Source organism: Coniophora puteana, assembly GCF_000271625.1.
Source record: "Coniophora puteana RWD-64-598 SS2 unplaced genomic scaffold CONPUscaffold_1, whole genome shotgun sequence".
Taxonomy (NCBI): Eukaryota; Fungi; Basidiomycota; class Agaricomycetes; order Boletales; family Coniophoraceae; genus Coniophora; species Coniophora puteana.
Window position 1 is genome coordinate 3,432,762 of NW_006913053.1, and position 19,865 is coordinate 3,452,626.

General features: G+C 55.9%; 4 protein-coding genes across 4 annotated transcripts; 2 read left to right on the top strand and 2 right to left on the bottom strand.

The window, feature by feature from the left end:
* Nucleotides 1-90: 90 nt before the first annotated feature.
* On the bottom strand, nucleotides 91-3,063 carry CONPUDRAFT_161708 (uncharacterized protein). The gene is made up of 2 exons (XM_007765512.1): nucleotides 1,979-3,063; nucleotides 91-1,925 (listed from the first exon to the last, which is right to left on the bottom strand). Exons 1-2 carry the CDS (start codon nucleotides 2,792-2,794, stop codon nucleotides 519-521), a joined length of 2,223 nt encoding a protein of 740 aa, XP_007763702.1. The 5' UTR covers nucleotides 2,795-3,063; the 3' UTR covers nucleotides 91-518.
* Nucleotides 3,064-8,923: 5,860 nt separating this feature from the next.
* CONPUDRAFT_116157 (uncharacterized protein) lies at nucleotides 8,924-10,358 on the bottom strand. Its single transcript, XM_007765513.1, has 4 exons — nucleotides 9,855-10,358; nucleotides 9,581-9,792; nucleotides 9,227-9,508; nucleotides 8,924-9,165 (listed from the first exon to the last, which is right to left on the bottom strand). The coding sequence occupies exons 1-4, from the start codon at nucleotides 10,296-10,298 to the stop codon at nucleotides 9,111-9,113; spliced, it is 993 nt and encodes a 330-aa protein (XP_007763703.1). The 5' UTR covers nucleotides 10,299-10,358; the 3' UTR covers nucleotides 8,924-9,110.
* A 2,087-nt stretch (nucleotides 10,359-12,445) lies between these two features.
* CONPUDRAFT_161710 (uncharacterized protein) lies at nucleotides 12,446-13,596 on the top strand. The gene is made up of 4 exons (XM_007765514.1): nucleotides 12,446-12,671; nucleotides 12,726-12,926; nucleotides 12,978-13,070; nucleotides 13,150-13,596. Exons 1-4 carry the CDS (start codon nucleotides 12,579-12,581, stop codon nucleotides 13,528-13,530), a joined length of 768 nt encoding a protein of 255 aa, XP_007763704.1. The 5' UTR covers nucleotides 12,446-12,578; the 3' UTR covers nucleotides 13,531-13,596.
* Nucleotides 13,597-13,854: 258 nt separating this feature from the next.
* On the top strand, nucleotides 13,855-17,492 carry CONPUDRAFT_149142 (uncharacterized protein; the record flags this gene model as incomplete). Its single annotated transcript, XM_007765515.1, has 2 exons — nucleotides 13,855-15,435; nucleotides 15,504-17,492. The coding sequence occupies 2 exons, from the start codon at nucleotides 13,855-13,857 to the stop codon at nucleotides 17,490-17,492; spliced, it is 3,570 nt and encodes a 1,189-aa protein (XP_007763705.1).
* Between the last annotated feature and the right edge of the window lie 2,373 nt (nucleotides 17,493-19,865).

A 19,865-nucleotide genomic window follows, 5' to 3' on the forward strand; every position in this document is an offset into this window, starting at 1 on the left:
GGATCGAATCCAATCTAACATCAGACACGAGGAAAGTAGAGTACTAAAGCGTCAAAATTGCGTTGTCGGGTGCGTAAGAGTCGTTCGTAGGGAGGCAAGATGAACAAGGTATGTATGTACGAGGCAGGGGGGTATCAATGTGCAAGGATGGAAGGTGTTATAGATACACGTAGTCATCATCTCTCAGGCAGAAACGGGAACAACAAACAACAGAAAGGGGAAAACCAAAACCAAAGCCAGGAACAACAATTACTACTACCACTCCCAGCCAGGAAAAGAAGAACAAAAAAGGGACAAGAATCCCTTTCTCTCCCCTTTCGAACCCAAAAATGCAGAAGCCACGTCGTATCGTGATCGTACAAGCAAGCGCATAGATAAAAGCATAAAGCCCATAAAGTTAGGATTAGGGAGTTGCATAGGGAGGCCCATTATAAGCGGTTGAGAGTAGTTGCATATGCCCAAGTGCCGAATGATTGATGCAGGGATCTGGGGGAAAAAAAGAGGAAGGGGGGAGGAGACTACGCCACGATGAGCTGGACCTCGCAGCCCAGCTGGCTGCGGCCACGGCCTTCGAACGCCATGCTGTAGAGGCGGTCTCGGCCACAGCTCATGCCGCCGTCACGACCGCGACCCTCCCACGGGAGGCCATGCGAGCACATGATGTTCTGCAGCGCCTTCAGGCGGAGCAGAGCGGGGTTCGCGATCGGCCTCATGCGGAACACGAGTTCGGGAGGGGGCGTGCGGGAGCGAAGTGGTGAGAGGATGATGGGCGAATGCGGCGAGCAGCGCTGGGACGGTGGCGGATTCCATGCGGGGGCCGGGGGAGGGAAAGGAGAAACAAGTGCGATGGAGTCGAATGTCTCCTCGACGACTTCGGTGATAGGGGCAGGAGCGGTGAACGTCTTCACGTCGCATGCGAGAGCACGATATCCTTCCACACGCGGCTTCATTGCAGGCACCACCTGAGAGTCATCGTTGTCCTCAGCGAAAGGATCTGAAGATGCTCCGATCGAGATAGCAGCTATGTATGCAGTCTGAAGGCCACAAGCGGCATTTACAAAGCTGAGGACAGAGTCGCTGAAACGTCGAGCAAACGTCTTGCCTCGGACCGATGCCGACACCGCGAAGTCCGGGTGCAGCGACTCGGCACCCAAAGCTGAACAATGAGAGGTGGCGTCGGCGATCTGCCGTTTCGGTTCCTCGGGCGCTAGAGGACTATCCTGAAGAGGGACCGCCACGAGTGCCTTTCCGACGTAGTGGCGGCATGGCATGATCTCGGGTATGGAGACTAGCGGCGCAGGCGCGGTCAACTGTGATGCCATCTTCGAAAAGGATGGCCTCATAGAGGGGGTAGGGGACGTCGCGGGGGTTGTAGCGGCAGTAGAAATAGAGGTCCGCGAGCGAGGTGAGCCGAACGAAAACCACGAGCTTTCAGACCGTGTCGTGGCAGAGCTGCTCGTGCCGGACTCCGAGAAAGAGGAGGCGCATATAGAGCAGACAGGCGTCGAGTTGGTGCGTGTCACCTTTCCGGGAATCGGACGGTTTCCCCCGTCCTTTCCCTTGCCCTTCATTCTTCTTCTCTCACCATCCTCCCACTCGACGACCTTGAGCAGGGTATCCAAGAGCTCTGTGCAGACTACGCTCTTGCGACCTTGACGCGTGGCACTGGTGACGGTGCTTGCACCCGAGAGTCGCCTGTTCTGCTCTATCCGCTCGGCAGGGTCCAACGGAAACAGGCTGCCCTCCATGCTGTGGACAACATCCTGGAAGGACACTCGACGGCTCGTGTTGACGGAAGACTGGAACAACTTGGTGGCCTTCTCGACACGTTCGGCAGCCGAATTGCTTCTGATATGACCACGAGCACTGGACGGAGTTGGAGCCATGAATGAATACTGAAAAGGCTCTGTTTCGCGTTTGACACACTGCAACAGGAACTATGAGCGGTGTTCAGGGATGAACGCAGACCTCATCTTACCTGCTGGTAACGACGCCGCGAGGCCTGTTCTGCCTGTCGCTGACGCATGGCCATCTCTGCTCGTCGTCTTTCCTCTGCTACTGCTCGTGCCTCTTCACGTCTCTGAATAGCCCGGAGCCGATCGTTGTGGAAACGGAAGGTCTCACTCTCCCATTTCCGACCGCACGTCATGAGCCTCTGCATTCTCTGATGCTCTTCCCAGTCCCGCTGCTGCTGCCTCTGGTTCTCCTCCATGCGACGCTGGTCTTCCTCGTCCAGCTTGAGTGGTCCAGAAGGGGCGAAGCAGATGTCAAAGTCCTCGTCACGGACCTCATCGATGCGTGGGTCGGTGTCAGAGGTGACCTCGATGCCCTTGAGCTTGAGAAGGAGGATCTTGGCGAGACGAATGTCGTCAAGGGCGTATGCTACCTGAATTTGGTCTTCAAGCAAGCACGGCGGAGAAGGTGGAGAGTACTCGTAAAGGTCGGTGGACATGGAGGATGACGATGAGGTGGATGGTTCTGGGGAAGGGGCTGCAACGGGCGAAGGAGACCTGGAGGGGATTTGTGGGGCAGTAAGACTGCCTTGCGTGTCAAGGGGTGCCTGTTGTTGCGTTGGGGTATGACATGGGTGATCCCCGGTGGGTAACGTGGAGGATTGGGTATGTTCCTCCCATATGCAGTGCTTCTCGCTGAGGAGTGTGGCCCTGCGCTCCTCTGAGGCCTGGCGAGCGAGTGCAGCGGCGGATACTTGTCTTGAGCGTCCTCGACGTTGCATTGAATATTGTGGACGAGTGTACCAGCCACCGCTGGGAGGACGCATAGAAGCAGTAAGCATGGGAGCCAAACGACGGGACCAGAACGGGCTTACCGACGTTAATAAGAAGGAATCTAGAGAGCCAATGGACGATTGCGGAAATTGCCTCGAGGCGAACTATGGGCGTCTCCCTGTGCGATGAGACCGCGTCCTTTTCCTGTGTTGCTTGTTGCAGTCCTGCAGATCTCCTCGCTCGCCACCGTGAGATCCAGTGAGCCCCACTTTTTGATGCCCCCGTCCTCGTCGTCGGCGTCGAAGTGCACGTTATAGTGCTCGTGCAAGACGAAAAAATGCTCGGGAAACCAGGTGCATCCATCGGGTCGGCAGTCGCTAAAAGGCAGTTGCTGCCCTCGGGAATGTCCGCGTGGCACCTATCCTCCAATCAACGCTCCGGGGATCCTCCGCGACGTGGCGGTGTGTCCGCATGCAACAGCGGACGAATACAATATCATAGCACCATCAGCAAACACTGTCCCTTCGTACTAGCTCATGATAATCTGCTTTTCTCAATCTTATCACAGCACAGCTGCCTCATGTCGCTGCTACTGCTCTCTGAACATACTAAGTTCGTCCTCAGCTTCGCCCACGAGTCAACCTACGCAACGAGGCTCAGCCACACAACGCCTGCCTGCCGCAAATCGATCCCTTGGGCCCACTCGCTCTCGGACAACTAGCCCCGCTTACCCCGCTTCCGTTGTCTGTTCCTGATATCTTACCTTTGACAGCAATAACTCGCTCAAATCACGATCATCGATGACCTTGCGGAGCCTTGCGGCTGCCCAAGAACCATCACATGTCCCTTTTTTTCTTCTATTCACTACCAACGTGAACCACAAGTTCCATCTCAGAACATCTCATCCCGGCGTATACCTGCCAATTTCCTCAATCTGGTGCGGAGCCCCTGAACCATCGCGCAGATCTCTTCTTCTCGCTCCAGCCTTTAGGCCTGCGAAAAGTGTCTAATATGGACCCATGTTTGCTTCCGCCTTTCACCTCCCATTATGTTCATTGCAGCAAAGTCTCTTCAACTCGATAGAACCCTAGCTCGCCAGCCGTGCACCCGCTGTCTAGTCCGCAAAAGCGCACCAAAGATGACCCGCCTTTCGGAGCTGTCGTTCGCATCTGGTTTCCCCCCGATTTCCCCGTATATGCGCTAGCGCACTTTCAGTTGTCCTCCTCGGCCTCGGAGGTTACTGCGTCGCTAAGTTAGCACTATTCATAAAATTGATGCTTTCGTATATTGCATCTCGGGTGCCTTCGCCGGAACGCCCTCAGCTGCACACGACACGTCGTCTGTCCACCTGAGACGCAAACTTACAGTCTCATCAATGCCGTCGATAACTACAATCGATGTAGCTATTCGTTCACCCCAAAACTTCGATAACGTGTGGCTAGCGCTTGTTCGTTTTACCGCTTAATGGCATGGCCCTTCGTCTTCTTCCGATCTAATCATAGCGCGTTTGCGAAACCCGACCAGTCCAAGCTTATTCATTTGCCCCTGATACATCGACGCTGATTGACCACATTTCACAAGGGTATCGCCGAGAATCACAGTCCAGTTTGATTTTTCTCATGAACGAGAGGCGACGCCGAAACGATCATCATCCTGGGATGTGCCTCTTCGTTCCTGCGAAGTGTGCTGTATGTGCAAATACGAGGTCTTGTTGCTCAGAGGATCTACTGCCACTGATGAACGCGACACAAGCGTCTAGATAGCCTCCGCAGCGGGCAACGCAACTATCATCGAACCACGGTCTAACGTGACTACCCGGTGCCTGCTCTGTCCCACCTCCTGTATCCACGGACCTGTCATGGCCCCGACCGGCGATGGCGACTTTCTCCAAAAGTGGCTGGCTCAGGCGTAGTACGGTGCCTCGAGGCGCCCCCGCGTTGCCTCGTGTTCAGCAGAATCCAATGGATTCTGCCGGCTTCCGTTTCACCGTTCACGCACCTTGGACGTTCTTGGACTCATATCAGTCAAGCCCCGCTAAGTATCTATTTCGACGAAGTGGCGCCTCGGTTCGTTTGTTCTTAGTTAGACCTAATACATCTAATGTTCTCGTTTTCGTCTGCTGGGCTATGCAGGTTCATCTTTCATCGACATCTTTCGCCCGCCGATGTTCCATGTACATCTATCATATGTTTCCACAGCCTGTTGGGAACCATCCATCTGTGGATGTTCCCGTGAACAACAGCGATATCTCAGTACCGCAAATGAAACATTGCCTTTCCTAGGGTGTCGCTATGTCATAGGAGTGGCGTTCGGGAACTTTGTTGTCGTCGTCGTCCTGACACAGACGCTGATCTCACGACGCTGCTTTCCTACTTAGTGGCGCAGAACCCATGCTACAGTGTCTGTCTTCTTTCCCAGTCTGTCGACTATGGGCGACATCGCTCCCACAATCTAGGCGCTCGCTTCCGAATTAATGCTCCTCCGGACGTGTTGGACGTTGGACCAGCTGTTCCTTTGACACTGTGGAGCGCTGAGAACGTTTGTGCCGGGCGTTGGCGCCTTCGGTTTCGAACCTTCTTGTGGCTCAGGATGACGCCGAAGCCGTTTGCTCGAAGTCTCTGTCGTGGTGTTCTCTGTCATCGCTACGCAAACATGACGTTCTCTTTACGCTCGCAGGCCTCGCTGCGTAACTCTGACGTGCTCGTGGCGGAGCGTCGCCTTCCATTTCTCTCAGCATCAAGCACACTACTATGGCAGCGCGGCTCATAAAATCTTTGGCAGTGCGCAATGCTCTTGCCACATCATGCGTATGATAACATCTTCGTAGCGGCGTAGCCGTGTAGCCTGCTTTTATGCGAGTGATGCCCAAGGAACTGAGCGTCTTGCCAAATACCTGGGCCCACATAACGCCGCACCGCCGCGGCGAAGCCAACTTGTCCCTCTTTCTTCAAGCTTCAGGCCGAATCAATGGCCGCTTCGCGATTCGCAGTGACCGTTCGTCCGCTGAACGGAACACCATAAGTACCAAGTATACATGGTAGGGCTCCACTTCCCATCATCATTCCCCGTTCTTCCCCATACCGTAACGCATCATCAATCCCATGCAACTCCGAGCGCTCTTCCCGTACTTCGCGGCGAGACCAAATATAATTCGCGAGCAAGCAAGCAAAGCTCATCTCGGATCCACTGGAAGCCTGGCACGCACTGATTGCGATGCGCCCGTATGCTAGGAACTTGAGCATGAAACTATCACTATCATGACAGTGCTGTAATAACCGCGGCGCTGCTACCTGTCAGTGCCTGCGGTTGCTTGTTCTGTACGGCATTCTAATGGCAACTCCGATGACTCACAAAGCGAATGCTAAAACGAAACTTTCTGTCGGCGGGAGCGTGATTCTCGCCTCTTGTTTTGTTCCCTCCTGTTGCTCCCCGTTGGCCGCTGAGTTCTATTTCATACCGACCGAGATCGAGGCGCTCTTCCTGGATTTTGGCTCAGTGGCTCTAGCTTCGCGCCGGTAGCTCGGTCATAGCTAGGCTAGGCCAGTGCTTACCGGATATATGGGTAGTAATCAGCCATTCTGTGAAAGCCCTTTACTACTGTCCTTATCAAAGCAAGACCCAATTTGGGCCGCTCAGGCGACACGCCGTGTTTGAGGTTTGTACTTCTTTGGATATGACTTGTTGCTAGTGGGCAATACTAATACAAGGTCGCCTTCAGCTAAGGTATATATCATATATATCGTGACAGTGCTGTGGGCACCCGCGCTATGAGATGGGCGCGATGCTCAGTAGGGTTCGCCATCATCTTCGCAGGCCCAAGTTAATGTGCTGCACTGGTTTTACGTGTATGTTCAGAGTTCAAAGTCCTCGTTCGAGGTTTGCCCTTCTGAGGCAGTCTGGTTGCGCGTTCGTTCGCACATGATGGTGCGATGCGTGCTTCGTCCTTCCCACCTTCCTTCTCTGAGGGTTTGATAGTGCGCGCTGCCCCGGGCTCCATACAGTCTACAGCACACGGTAATGCATGACGCGTGTTTATGGACCTGCGTAATCATTGGGTTTTGATAGCAGTTTGTGGACCGGAACATCTGATAACCGTTGTACATACTCATCAACACAATAGTAGCAGCGCTGAGATTGAATCTCAAAGTCGGCATCGAAGGAGGAAGATATCTTGCTTCTCCATGGTGCCACACCATCTGCGCGTTTCATTCAAAACCGTATGTGTCCACCGTCCAGGCAGTGAGCCGCTGGGAGTCTTTCTTTCGATCCACCAGTATCTTGATCAACTGAATGCATGTCATCCTTTGCCACCGGCCTCTATGATCAAAACAGTTACCCCTGATCTGCACAGATCTGCATATCCTGACATACGTACGTAAATCATCGGGTGGGTCAGAGAGCTATGACATCGTGTCACTTTTTGCCACTTGCGCGGCTGTGCCTTGTTTTTTTTTTTTGCTCGACGCCTCTAATCGGATGAAACGATGTTCTGATTTTAATGTCTTCAGTTTTATCGTGACTCGGAGTATTTCATGCTGGAGTCACGAGAACAACGTCTCGGACCGATGATCTGTATCCATATTCATTCCAGCTCACACCTGACTCACACAGGATTTCCTTTATTAATGAAGAATACATGAAAGCCATCGAGACGAATAGGCCTCACTAGTCTACTCCGCAAAAGTTGAACCCCGCCATCGGATGTCGTCCCTCTGTTTGGTTCGACCGTGTCCATCGGCCAACGAGACAGACTCCAGCATTCAGTAACTCGATGAATACGTTCCATGGCCGTTCAATCGCGTTCCATGGCCGGGAGCTGGGCTCGGACCGATGAGTGCGAACTACTCCACTGAACTTGACTATATGCCACCGCTGGTGTGCGCTGTCGCATGCTCCGATCTCGCTGGGGTAGGCTAGCCGGGTGAGCTCAATCCGATTGCTTCCAAGATCCAGCGATGCATACAGATCATCGGCCACGTCGACATAGGTTGACATTAGTCTCCTTTGTGCAGCCGCTTTACACAACTTAAAAAGAGCGCTGCTGTAAAACGATCGACATGCAACTGCGACTCGTCTCGTCGCACTGACATGAAGGCGGGTTACCGGGCTTACTAGTACTTGGCTTGTGTCGGCTCTGTGCGCCCTACTGTACCACCAGACCATACGGCAACAGGACGAGCCGGATAGATGGAGATGTCAGTAGTGACGGTAAGTAACCATCTTGAACCTCGAGGGTGCGATCCCACTGCGCTGGGCTCATCAGTAAAATCGACGCGACCAAGTACACCGATTTCTATTTCCTCAGTTTAATTCGCCACATCAACCTCTATCAACCTTCGAGCGCATAGCATGGCAACGAGCACATGCTATGGCTATAAGCACTCTATAAGCTACGAATTGTCGATACATACAGTGAATAGATCACGAACACGTAGCGCGGTCGGTCCGAACTTCTGATCATAGTATAGTGCTCTCCCGTCAAACTCGTCTTGTTCCCGGCCCGTGGTAAGACTCGATCCAGACATGTCTACAGATCGTTCATCCATATTTCTCGAGACATCATCGGCACCGCATCTTTTGATGATCGCTCCGGTAGTAGCTCGACATGACCTGTCATACTACATGTAAGCTCAGCGGACCCGGTGGCTGCTCTATTGGCTGGCTTTGATCGTCCACCGCACGACTTTACGGCCACGGGAGCTACCACGAGCCGCCACGATCATCGTGACGCAGTGGCATAAATTACCCGTCGCCCTGGCTGCCAACGTGTACTGTCCAGCGTCACCGAGCTCGGCCCCTACCTAATTTTTGATCCGGCAGAGCGATCAACCCGAGGACGATCATCGACGACGTATTGCTGAAGCGCATCGCACAGAACTGGCGCACAACACTACTCGAAACCTAGTAATAGTCATTACGCGTACAGAGGACTTGCACATGTACGTATACATACATACATAGTTTCGAGAACGCTTATAAAGGAGAAGAACAATATTACAAACTCGGCAGCATCTACAAGGGCGCTGAACTAGCTATAGCGAGCGTAAGATGTGATAATGACCAACAGACCTAGTAAATACATACGATCGGGAGAGTCTAGCAGAAACATAAAACAAGAGCTCGAGTGTCAGGTATTAATGAACAACAGCGGGTAACGGCTAGCAAGGTAAAGTACAGCCGAGAAGTCTAGCAGGAAAGAAAGGAGAAGTTTAGCGAGGTTGCGCACGATGCGCAGGATATTACGCAGTGCACAAGCAATGAGGCTCAATAACATATTGCAGTCTGAATCTAGCAAGAGAATAATAAAAAAGCAAGCGCAAAGCCATGTTAGCGCGCAAGCAAAGAGGCGTCCACGTCGTGTTTTCCTGGGTTTCGGAACCCCGTTCACATCACCCTTTCCTGGTCCGTGACCGCGCGGAGCCACATTTCACCAGGGACACTGCACAACAAAAACTCACCCATCAGCACGAAAACAAAGGCAACGCCAAAAAAACATGCACCTCCTCTCCCTCACAACCCTCCACACCCTCCTGCCCGTCCTCGCCTTCTCAGACGGAAACGCGCGGCCCTGAAGATCAGCGAGACCCTCGTTCGTGCCCTCCGCCTCGAGCACGACAGAGCCGTACCACGACGGGTCGATCACGAAGCCCTCCACGCCCGGGATCGGCACGCGGTACTCGCGCGCGTTCTTGCCCGAAGAAGCGGCGCCGCCCCGCGGGGGCAGAATCGTGAACCGCGAGCGGTGCACCCAGCGCACGAGGCTGTGCAGTGTGCCGTCGGGCCTGCATGCATAACAAGGTTCCTCGTCAGTCAATACATGTGAAGCGTGCCTCGATGCAGGCGGCCTGACTTACATCTCGGTCTGCACGCGGTCCTGGAAGAGCTGCATGTTCGTGGAAATCTCGGGGCCCCAGGGGCTCACGTCGACGTACACGATCGGATTTCCGCCGCCGGTGCCCGTCGACGGGCCCTGGCGGATGACGCGGTGGAAGTACGAGGGCGAGAAGGCGAGACTGTGGAAGTACGGCGAGAGCTCGCCCATGCGGGAGAACTTGTAGTCCAGATCCTGCACACGCAATAACAGTTAGCAAGTGACTCTCGGGTTGACGCGCTGGAACTCAGACTGACTACGAGGTAACTCCCGTCCCACACGAGCCGGCCGACGTTGCCCTCGTCGCCCACCGCGGCGTCCCAAACGACATCGCCCGCTCTGAGCAGCTTCGCCACGCCGGCCCGGTGCAGCTCCGCCTCGCACGCCTCGACGCTCTTGTCCGAGAGCCACACGCCCTCGGGAGACGGCACGAACACGCGGAGCAGCGGCGCGCGGCGCACACGGTACAGCGGGCTGTGAAACGAGCCATCGGCGAGCGACCCAGAACCAGAACCGGAACCGGAGCCGAGCGCGCGCGACGAGTTCGAGCTGCGCGTCTGCGCGTCGCTGCCCCGGTGGCGACGCGAGACTGGAGACGGCGACGCGGCGCGGCTGGTCGTCCGCGAGGGGCTGCCGCTGACACTGTTGCTGCTGTCTGTGCTACTGCTGCCGCTCCGCTCGATGCGCGCCTGTTGGCGCATGCTCGCCTCGCACTGGGCGCGTATGCGGAGCACGAGGCGCGTGTACGCGCGCGCGTCGACTGCCAAGGCGCGGAGATCGTCGCGCGTCAGCGATGTGTCTTCCTTGTGCATGTACGCGTACGCGTGCCGGCTGTAGAGGTGCGTGGGCATCGCGACGCCGCGCATGTAATGGTGCAGGTCCTGCATGATCATAGAGTCATAGGGGTAGTGCACGTGGAGCGTTGGAGAAGATAATACGTCAGATGGAGGAGCTGGGCGAGGATAGGGCGGAGATGAGACGCACCTTGAGCGAAATGACGATGGGCTCCGCCCACTCGAACAGCCAGCGACAATATCCAACGGTCTCGAGGTATCGCTCGAGGACGGCCTCACGCGCATCGTCGCTGTCAAACGCGGCGCGGAACGACTTGGTGATGCTATATAGCCTGGTCCAGTCGGGAAAGTCGAGATGGCGGAGCAAACACGAGATGAGGTTGCAGTGCTCGACGAAGCGGAGGATGGGGAAGAATGTCTCGCGTTTCTTGGGGAACTCGAGTGGCCAGGCTGGGGTTGCGTCTGCCTGTTTAGCACGCTGCTGCCTGGCGACGAGCTTTGCAACGGCCTGGGGAGGAGATTTGTCGAGTGTTTTTCCGCGACGCAAATCTCGGGCTGTGGTGTAGTCCGCGGAGGGTGGAACGATGACGGGCATGGTGATTCTTGGGGAGAGACGGAGGGGAATTGGAGTGGCAGGTAATAGAGCTGTGTGCATCACATATACCCAAGACAGGGGATCCGTCTATAGAGAGTCTAAGAAGAAGGATAAGTAACTCCGGATGCAACTAGCTTCTTCGCTTGCCCGAGGTGCTCGATCGCGCTGGCTGTCGTCGGAATTACGTCTCTGATCCCAGAGAATCTCAGAGAGAGAAACAAGGGAAAAGTTTTCAGGAAGTCGAGAGTTGGTCGAGAGCTCATTTTGAGAAAACAGGGCACCAGAAATGGCACGAGGAATGCGGCAGTAACGGGCGACGGCGACCTCGACACCCTGATCGGGTGGCGGTGCGATAAAAGTGCCTCATGTCCCTTTCTTGCTCACTTTCCATCTCCGCGACTTCTCCCTTCGGTCTCTTCCGAGAAGACAACACACTCAATGACATACAACATGACACTACTCCGAGGACAATCCACTCTCAAACCTAAAATACAGACCAGCTGAACAATACACTCCGCCGGCGGAACCTCTCAAGCTTTCTGAGGCTCGTGCTCGTTGTCATCGGCACAGTCGACATATGGACCAAAACACGCTCAGCCAGCTTTACTTAGCATCGATGTGAGAACCATCCAGCTGTTGCGGGCAACGTTATTTCACTGCCCTTGTCTACAATTAAGCCCCGAGGTCCGAGCGTGGTCTAGATTGACGAACGACCCGCCAGGATTAAATTGGCCTCGCACGGACAGGCCCTTACAACCATCGAATCAACGACGATGGAGGAACAAATAGATCGTGTTCCTGTCTCACTTTCCACCAGAACACGCTACTAGTGCGGGGTTCGACTTTGACACAGAATCATTTGTTTCGGAATGTTGCAACATTCTTGCAGACAATTGCATAATGTCTTTGGTGGATCCATTTATCTTGAAGAGGCTGCCCCCGTTGCTTCCCTGCCAAAACATGCCATTCTCGACTCCCGATCAATCCTCCCTAAAGTCGACTAGTTAAATCAAACCCCGTTGTCCTGCGCGATGCATATGCGACTCCAATATGGAGCACTCTGCGTTGCAGGGGGTTTCCCAGACTCCGCTGTGAATCAAGTCATGTGTAGTATCACAGAGTCTACATTTCGAGGCAAAAAGTGAGTCAGGGATCCATTGAATTTGACGGCTTCTGTTGAACGTAAAGGTTGGATCTGGCAACTGTGTAGCCATAGAAAAACAAAAGAGAAAGGTCTCTTTACTTCGAACGTTAACGTTGATTTTCCCGGCCTTTTCTGCCAGTCCCATTGGCTCTGAATCTCGGCCAATCACAGTCGTCGAGTTAAATAACACGGGAGTCCGTCGGCTCGGGTAGTGAAATAGCCGAGAGGAAGATCCTTCCAGAACTAGGCTCTGTCCCCTCAGCATGACCGGCAAGAATGTTCCCGTGTCACTTCACTTGTCTAACCCCGTCTTTCCTCTTTTCCATGTGAGCCCTGGCCCCGCAAACATAGCCAACGTGGGACCCTTTTCTCTTTCCATCTGCACCACTCCTACGACGACCGACAAAACATACTAGGCGCACTCCAGGCTGGCTAACGGACGATCTCGATGCTGGCGAGTCTTAGGGTATCTCGTCGGCGCGACCGCTGGCTAGAACTACGGCTCGATTCTGCACTCAGTCTTTCGGAAGATGGCGACCTGGTGTGTTCACAGCAAGGTTTCATTCACCTATGAAATCTCACCCCCGTCTCGCAGACGGTCGACGTCAACGCGCTCAAGGCGCTCATATGCCCCCCTGACTTCTCGTGGTCATACATGACCTCCGCGTGCTGCCGCACCATTTCCCCGGTGTACAGTGGGCTCTGGAACTCCGTGCAGGAGGACTTTGAGAACGTTGCGCGCGTGCTCTCGGAGCTTGAGGTTGAGCCACCATCAGAAGAGGGGGAAGAGAAGGATGTGCGTTCTTCATCTCCGTCTTTATGGGCGCCGAGCTAAGTTGCTTCGCAGGACGATGCGTTGACGAGTGAGGTCAGCGGGGACGAGCCTCTGCCCCCAGTCGACGTGCCCCCCAGACGGAAGAGGCGGAGATCCTCACTCACGGTAAGTGTGGCGTTCAAGTATTGAATGGAGGGGGTGCTAAGAATATCTGCCTTCTGCCTTCTGCTTGTTCGTCGCGCAGACGCAGCCGTTCACCGTCCACAGTGCGGGTCCCTCGACTCCGGCTATCGTCGTGACGCCCTCGCCGCCGCAGGAGCGCGAGACGTCGTGCTGGGTGCCCGTTCAGGATGCGTCATTTGGCAGCCGGCTGACAGTGCCGACACATGTTGCGTTCAATGACGTCTTTCCGCCGCTTGCTGTGCCTTTGGCTTCGTCCCGGTCTGGGCCCTGTTTGCTGCCTGTGCAGCGGTGGGAGTATGTGGGCGGGCACTGGGTCGCGGTGCTGCATGCGCTGGAGGAGCAGACGCGGAGGGGGATGTATTCGAAAAGCATGGCTTGCCGTCGACGGCCCAGAGCCGGCCGGTCAAAATCTGCAGAGCGCAGAAGTGTATTTTCAGCATGAGATTTATAGACGTGATTTATAGTTATGATAGTGGTCATTTTATTGATATCTGCATGTATACCTAGCCAGCTACGCATTTGCATGTTTCGTTACCCAATCTATGATGGATTTGTCGAGCTCTGGCGGTGTTGTTGGCCACGTTCGTGCGGTGTGGTGATATGTGGAGTGTGGGAAAGTGGTACCTACCCCGACGTAAGAGTGAACAACGTCTATGAGCCTTAGGAACGCCTTTGAGCCTCCACGTCGACCTTTCCCTTTCCACATCTCACCGCACCTGGCCAGCATCGTCTCCTCTGTCGAGCCCTTGCTTACTTGCGGGTAGCCATGTCGCTCAGGGCGATAGTCTACGCCTACGTCCTCGGAGGACTCACCTTTGTTCCCCTCCTCATCTTCGCATGCATATTCTACACCGTCTACACCTCTGTCCCCGTCGGCGATACCAATCCCGACAAACCGCTCAAGGCCAGGCTCGCGCGGGAGAACCAGCAGCAGCAAGAGCAGGATGATATGGAGAAGGACGCCGCAGCGTTGAGCGCGGACGGGAGTAACACCGAGAGCAGCGAGGACGCCGCGTCCTCTGCTGCGGACACCGCCAACGCCAACGCCAACGCCAACGGTTCCCCCACCGCCTCTGCGTCTGCGTCTGCGTCTGCGTCTGCCGCCGGCGAGGTGAACGACCTCCCGAAGCCGCGGCGCGGCTGGCTGACGGTGCGCCGCACGTTCGAGGAGCTGCCCCTGGACGGCTCGTACGTCGCGATGGTGCGCTCGTTCCTCGACGCGCGCTCCAAGGACCCGAAGCGCTCGCGCCCGCGCGACGCGTGGTATGTCGTGCTCAAGCGCACTGTGCTGTATCTCTACGAGGACGAGAGCATGACGGAGTGCGGGGCGGCGATCGAGCTGGGGAGCCATGATGTGGGGGTGTTCCCCGGTGGGCTGGGGGACGGGGAGCTGTTTACGAAGAGGAGTGCGATTGTGTTGAGGCCGAGGGTGAGGGAGGGTGAGGGGAGGGATAAGGATAAGGACAGAGAGGAGGGTGCCAGTGTGGCGGCGATGCCGAGTGTGACGCGGGAGATGGCGCTGCCCTTGGACGAGCGCAGTGCAGAGCAGAAGGCCGAGGACGCAGCGGGCGCGGGGACGAAGAAGGCGGGCAAGGTCGCGGAGGAGGAGCGCGCGCAGGAAGCAGCGCGCGCGGAGGCGCTCGGCGCGCAGACGCCGTGGTTCATCTTCGTGCGGTCGTGTTGCGAGATGGAGGACTGGTACCTCGCGCTCGTGCACGCGTCGTCGGCGCCCGCGAACACGCCGACGCTGCGCCCGCTGCACGGCGTGTTCCGCCCGGCGGAGATGGACACGCTGGTGGCGACGATCGACGAGCAGCCGGACGTGATTCCGATGCGGTGGCTCAATGCGCTGCTCGGCCGGATATTCTACAGTTTCTACAGGACGCAGCTGCTCGAGTCGTACATCATCGGGCGGCTCATGCGCAAGCTCGCCAAGGTCAAGCGGCCCTCGTTTCTCTCGGACATCGTCGTCACCGAGTTCTCTGTCGGGAACCACGCGCCGCTGCTGAGCAAGCCGATGCTCAAGGAGCTCACCAAGGAGGGCGACGCGGCGCTCGAGGTGCACGTCGCGTACAAGGGCGAGATCCGCGCGACGGTGCAGGCGACGGCGATCATCAACCTCGGGTCGCGGTTCAAGTCGTACACGGTCAAGCTCGTGCTCGCCGTCGTCCTGCGCGAGCTCGAGGGGAACCTGCTCGTCAAGGTGAAGCGCCCGCCGAGCAGCCGGATCTGGTACGCGTTCACGCAGACGCCGCGGATGGTGCTCAACGTCGAGCCCATCGTGAGCGACCGCCAGATCACGTGGAGCATGATTCTCAATCAGATCGAGGCGCGGCTCATTGAAGTTGTGCGTTTTTTTCCTTCTTCTTGCGTGCGCGTGGAGGATGCGACGCTTGTTCTGACGTTTGGGTGTAGATTCAGGAGTCGATTGTTATGCCCAATATGGACGATATTTCGTTCTTTGATAGCTCGCAGTTCATGCACCGCGGTGGTATATGGTCGGACGCACGCAGAACCAAGGTTAATATTAATCCTGCGGACTACGCTGGGGATGAAGACCAACAGTCCAAAAATAATGCTGAGGACCCATCAAAACCAACTGAGCTCAAGCACTCGCATTCTGCGGAAGAGATGGGGACAGATGGTATTCCTGTGGAGAATGAGACAATTGCTCGTTCTGCCACCGTCGGTGAAGCCGCGCCTGCAACTGCTTCGGCTCGACGACGGTCCTGGTTTGGGAAGGAGAACACTGAAGATACGATTCTATCGACGACGGAGGAGGATTCCGAGGGAGATGAACGGGGAAGAAATACTACGCCAAAGATGGCCTCTGATGAGGACGTCACCCAAGAAGTCCAGGTGAACGAGCCGGACACACATGACGTGGAAGACGAGCCCATGTCCCCTCCACCGCCACCCCGGTCCCCCTCCGTGCATTCCGTCGGCGCCCACTCGAGATCGTCGAGAGCGCACTCGATTTCGTCTTCGGTCGGCGGAGACGAGTCGGCGAGCTATCTGTCCGACTCTAGCGGTCCTGGGCCGTCGTCTGCGTCTGCGTCTGCTCGCAGCAACAGCAATCGGAATTCCTCGTCCATTGGACCGACCACGTCGTCCTTCCTCAACGCGCTCAAGTCGAAAGCGGGCGATAAGCAGGCGCTGAGCAATTCGGCCAAGGAGGCGATGCGCAAGTGGGGTGTGAATGTGAACTGGGGCGGGCTGAAGAACAAGGATACGCCAACCACGACGGTCGAGGACACGTCGGACGGTGGTGGCGAGTCGGCGGGCGACGCGCCGGTGCCACGGACGGGTGACAGCCGGCGGTCGTTCCCGAGCTTTGCTGAGATTAAGGCGGCGGTGGCTGATCGTAATGCGGAGTATCAGCACCAGCATCAGGGCCAGACAAATGGCGACTCAATACCGACCCCTTCTTCAAATAATGGCAAGGCTCGTACCGTCAGCACGTCGAGCACGCGCTCGACGGGTTCCCATGCTGGTTCTTCAACTTTGGCTTCGGGCGGCGAAAGCAGTAGCGGTTCGGCGCGCACTATCGCGAGCGCGACGCCGCTCTCGCGCTCTGCCAACGAGTCGTTCCAGGACCGGGACCGGGACGTGGAGGGCGCTGCAGAGGCGCACCGCCCGCCGCCGATCTTCACGCAGCAGCCGACGCAGGCCAAGGGCATGATGATCCCTGGTATCCACGCCAAGCACCGCGGCGAGGTGATGTCGTTGGGCAACGTTGCGCCTGCGTCGCCGGCGCCAGAGGAGAAGGCGAAGGTGGCAGCAGCGACGACGACGACGGCATCCCCTGCGATACAGAGCGTGTATAGGCTGTGGAAGAGCCCGACGATGGGCGCGACGGGGGCGGGCGGTAGCAGCAGCACTGGCAACGGCAATGCACAGCAGGACACGACGCCCAGGCCCGACGCAGGCGAACGCAACAAGGACGTTGCGCCGCTCACGCTGTCGCCGTCGCCGTCGCCCGAGTTTGTGGCGCATGCACCTGCGTCTGCGCCTATACTGTCGCCGCCGGCACCGGCAGCTACAGCATCATCCCCGCGCGTGCCGCCGCCATTACCGCCGCGCTCGGTGTCCTCGACCGTGACGCGCACGGCGACGCCCGCGAGTACGCCGGCCATTCTCACGCAGCAGCCCGCGTCTGCGTCGGACGCGCTCAAGTCCATCGCGTCGAAGGACGAGGGGGCGCGTCATTCCAGGGAGGGGGCGGCGTCGCCCACGTCGCCGGCGTCTGTTGGAAGCGGAGAGGCGCCGTCGGTGGACGGTGGTATTAATGGCGCTGCCAGTGCTGCTGCAAGACCGGTGTCGCCGCCTGCGAGTGCGTCTCTCCCTCCGCGCCCTGATAATAGACCGCCGTTGCCGCCTCGGAAGGTGCCTACTATTGCATGATTTTAGTGGGTTGCGTTTTTGTGTGTATGTTTACCGAAGTCATCACCTGCTATCACCGTCTTTTTGGTTCCCTTTTTTTGCTGTTCTTCTCCATATCGTCGCATCCGCCTCCTCACACGGGGCACACGGGGCCCAACTCAACCCATACATCACGATTTACTTATGACTTGTTCTCGTCCATTCTTGCATCACGGCAGAATTTTTCTTTGCAAGCAAGTCTCGCTCTCCGCACGCATACATGTATTCCTCTGGCTACGTCCGCTCCATCCGTCCGTCCACCCATCCGTCCGTCCATCCATCCATTTATCCATTCGTCAGGCCGTTTTCGACGGTTTCGTCAGTCAGTTAGCTGCTCGTCCTCATCTCACCAGGAACTTCTGAACTTGAACCATGTCTGCATACATAGTCGTATAACTTAATGCCTGAATCTGTACACCCCGCTTCGTCCGCCTTTTGGTCCTCTGACTCGGAGTCCTGGGTTGCTGTTCTGGAGTCGGTGAGTCGGAGTAGATCCGACGACGAGTCTTTGAACGTATTTCGGGTTCCTGAATAGTTCTATACGCAGTCGAAATCAGTAATCTTGCCGTCGAGGATCACAGTGGGTGCTCTGAGGCACTGCCTTTTCTCCCCCTCATATTTCCGGATTAGCAATTTGGCGCCTTACGGTGCACCATCAGATCTCTCTGGGCACTGTTACGATCAGCGATATGCCACTTGAATGCCACTAGTACTGTGGAGGTTAATTAAGGCGCAGTGGTGCAAAGTTGTATCGTCACTGCGCACCATCTGTCATGAACATTGTAACATTCTAGTACCTCAGGCTCAGCTGAGCACCAATATATGTACATAAGTCGATATGAGGTTAAATTTGAAGTGGCGTTGAAAGTGCGCAGGGGTATCATTAATTGAGTGTTATAGTAACACGTTCAAGGGACACTAAAAAGAACATATTCGACCTATAGATCCTACCTGTGACTGTCTTTCCCCCAATGACATCTTGGAGTCAGAGTTACTTACATACGGGCTCTGTGTCTGCCCAGGTCCGCCCCGACGTCGCGCGTCACGTCCCAGAGGCAGGGGCACAATGAATTTGAAGAATTCTTGCGAGCCCAGGTTAACAAACCTTGACGCTAACATTGACATTGACAGCTAATTGACAGTCTGCCTCGTCGCCGCCCGACGTCGGCTATCGAAGGTGAATCGAGTGACACCTCGACGTTGCGCTCCGAGCGATACCGGATTTCCATTCTATAAAATTATCACCAGGGAGATTTCATTGAATGTTCGTGGGAGATACTTCGTCCGTCCGTCTCGGGCTCAAGGACTCTTCGAAGGTCGATGATTTCCGGTTGCCATGTCGGAGCTGCGTTAGCTGTGCATGTTTTTGCGACGCACCCTCAGTTTATGCACACCAGTGTCACTCTGCCCAGGGGTTTAGATCGATCCACATGATATGTCTGTGGAAACCCCATCAACCTTCCGAGCCAGTCAAGCAAAAGCAAGAAATGTTGCTCCCAGCCCTTGGAGTGCACGTCGGATATGTGATATTGAGCTTGGTAGCATGATACCATCTGTTCACTTCATCTTCATCTTCATTTTCACAAGTTCTGAATTTCATTATGCGCATGCCGTAAAACGGAGGTGCTTCTGATGTAGCGACGCGAATTGGTTGCAATTGAGCAACACGACGCGTGGAGAAGAAAACATATATATGCAGTGTACTGAAGCGCTGGTCAGTACGTAAAGCGGAGAGCAGGGGCTGATTTGAGCTTTGTTTGCGCATCAATCAGTGCGGAGTGTTAAGTAGTGAGTACGGGGATCTGTGAGTTGCGATCAGTACTTGGCCTGAGCGTTCAATATGTTTCCTTGGTGCATCCTGGCATTACTTGGGAGTCACACCGTCTACACGAGAGCTCCACGTTCTGCGCGAGCACGCAACGAGCACGAGTGGCCATTTCCCCAGATTTCCCTTCGCGTATCGTGTAGTCGTGCAGCGTGGCTGATGGTGGGTACCCAAGTACTCTGGGTCTGTTAGAGTAATAGATTCGTTTACTCACTTACCTACACTTACTCACCCGGTGACCCCATCGCGTTAAAACGGGACCGGATTCTGCGGATTGTTCTGAGGATTGTTCTTGCGGAGATATCAAAGCATGTGCAGCCGACTATACGGGGCTCGTCTGCTGAGCTTCGACAACGCCAACATGCCTTCGAGAACGTCCTCGACTCCTTTTGCGCGTCGGCGTTAGAACATTACAGTAAGTACACACCTACACGCGACGCGGGGCCGCAGACAAGTGGGCTGAGACGACCGTGGCCAAGCACACACACGCTTGTCCGAGTCAGCGCACATGCCATACGACTCCCGCGTGT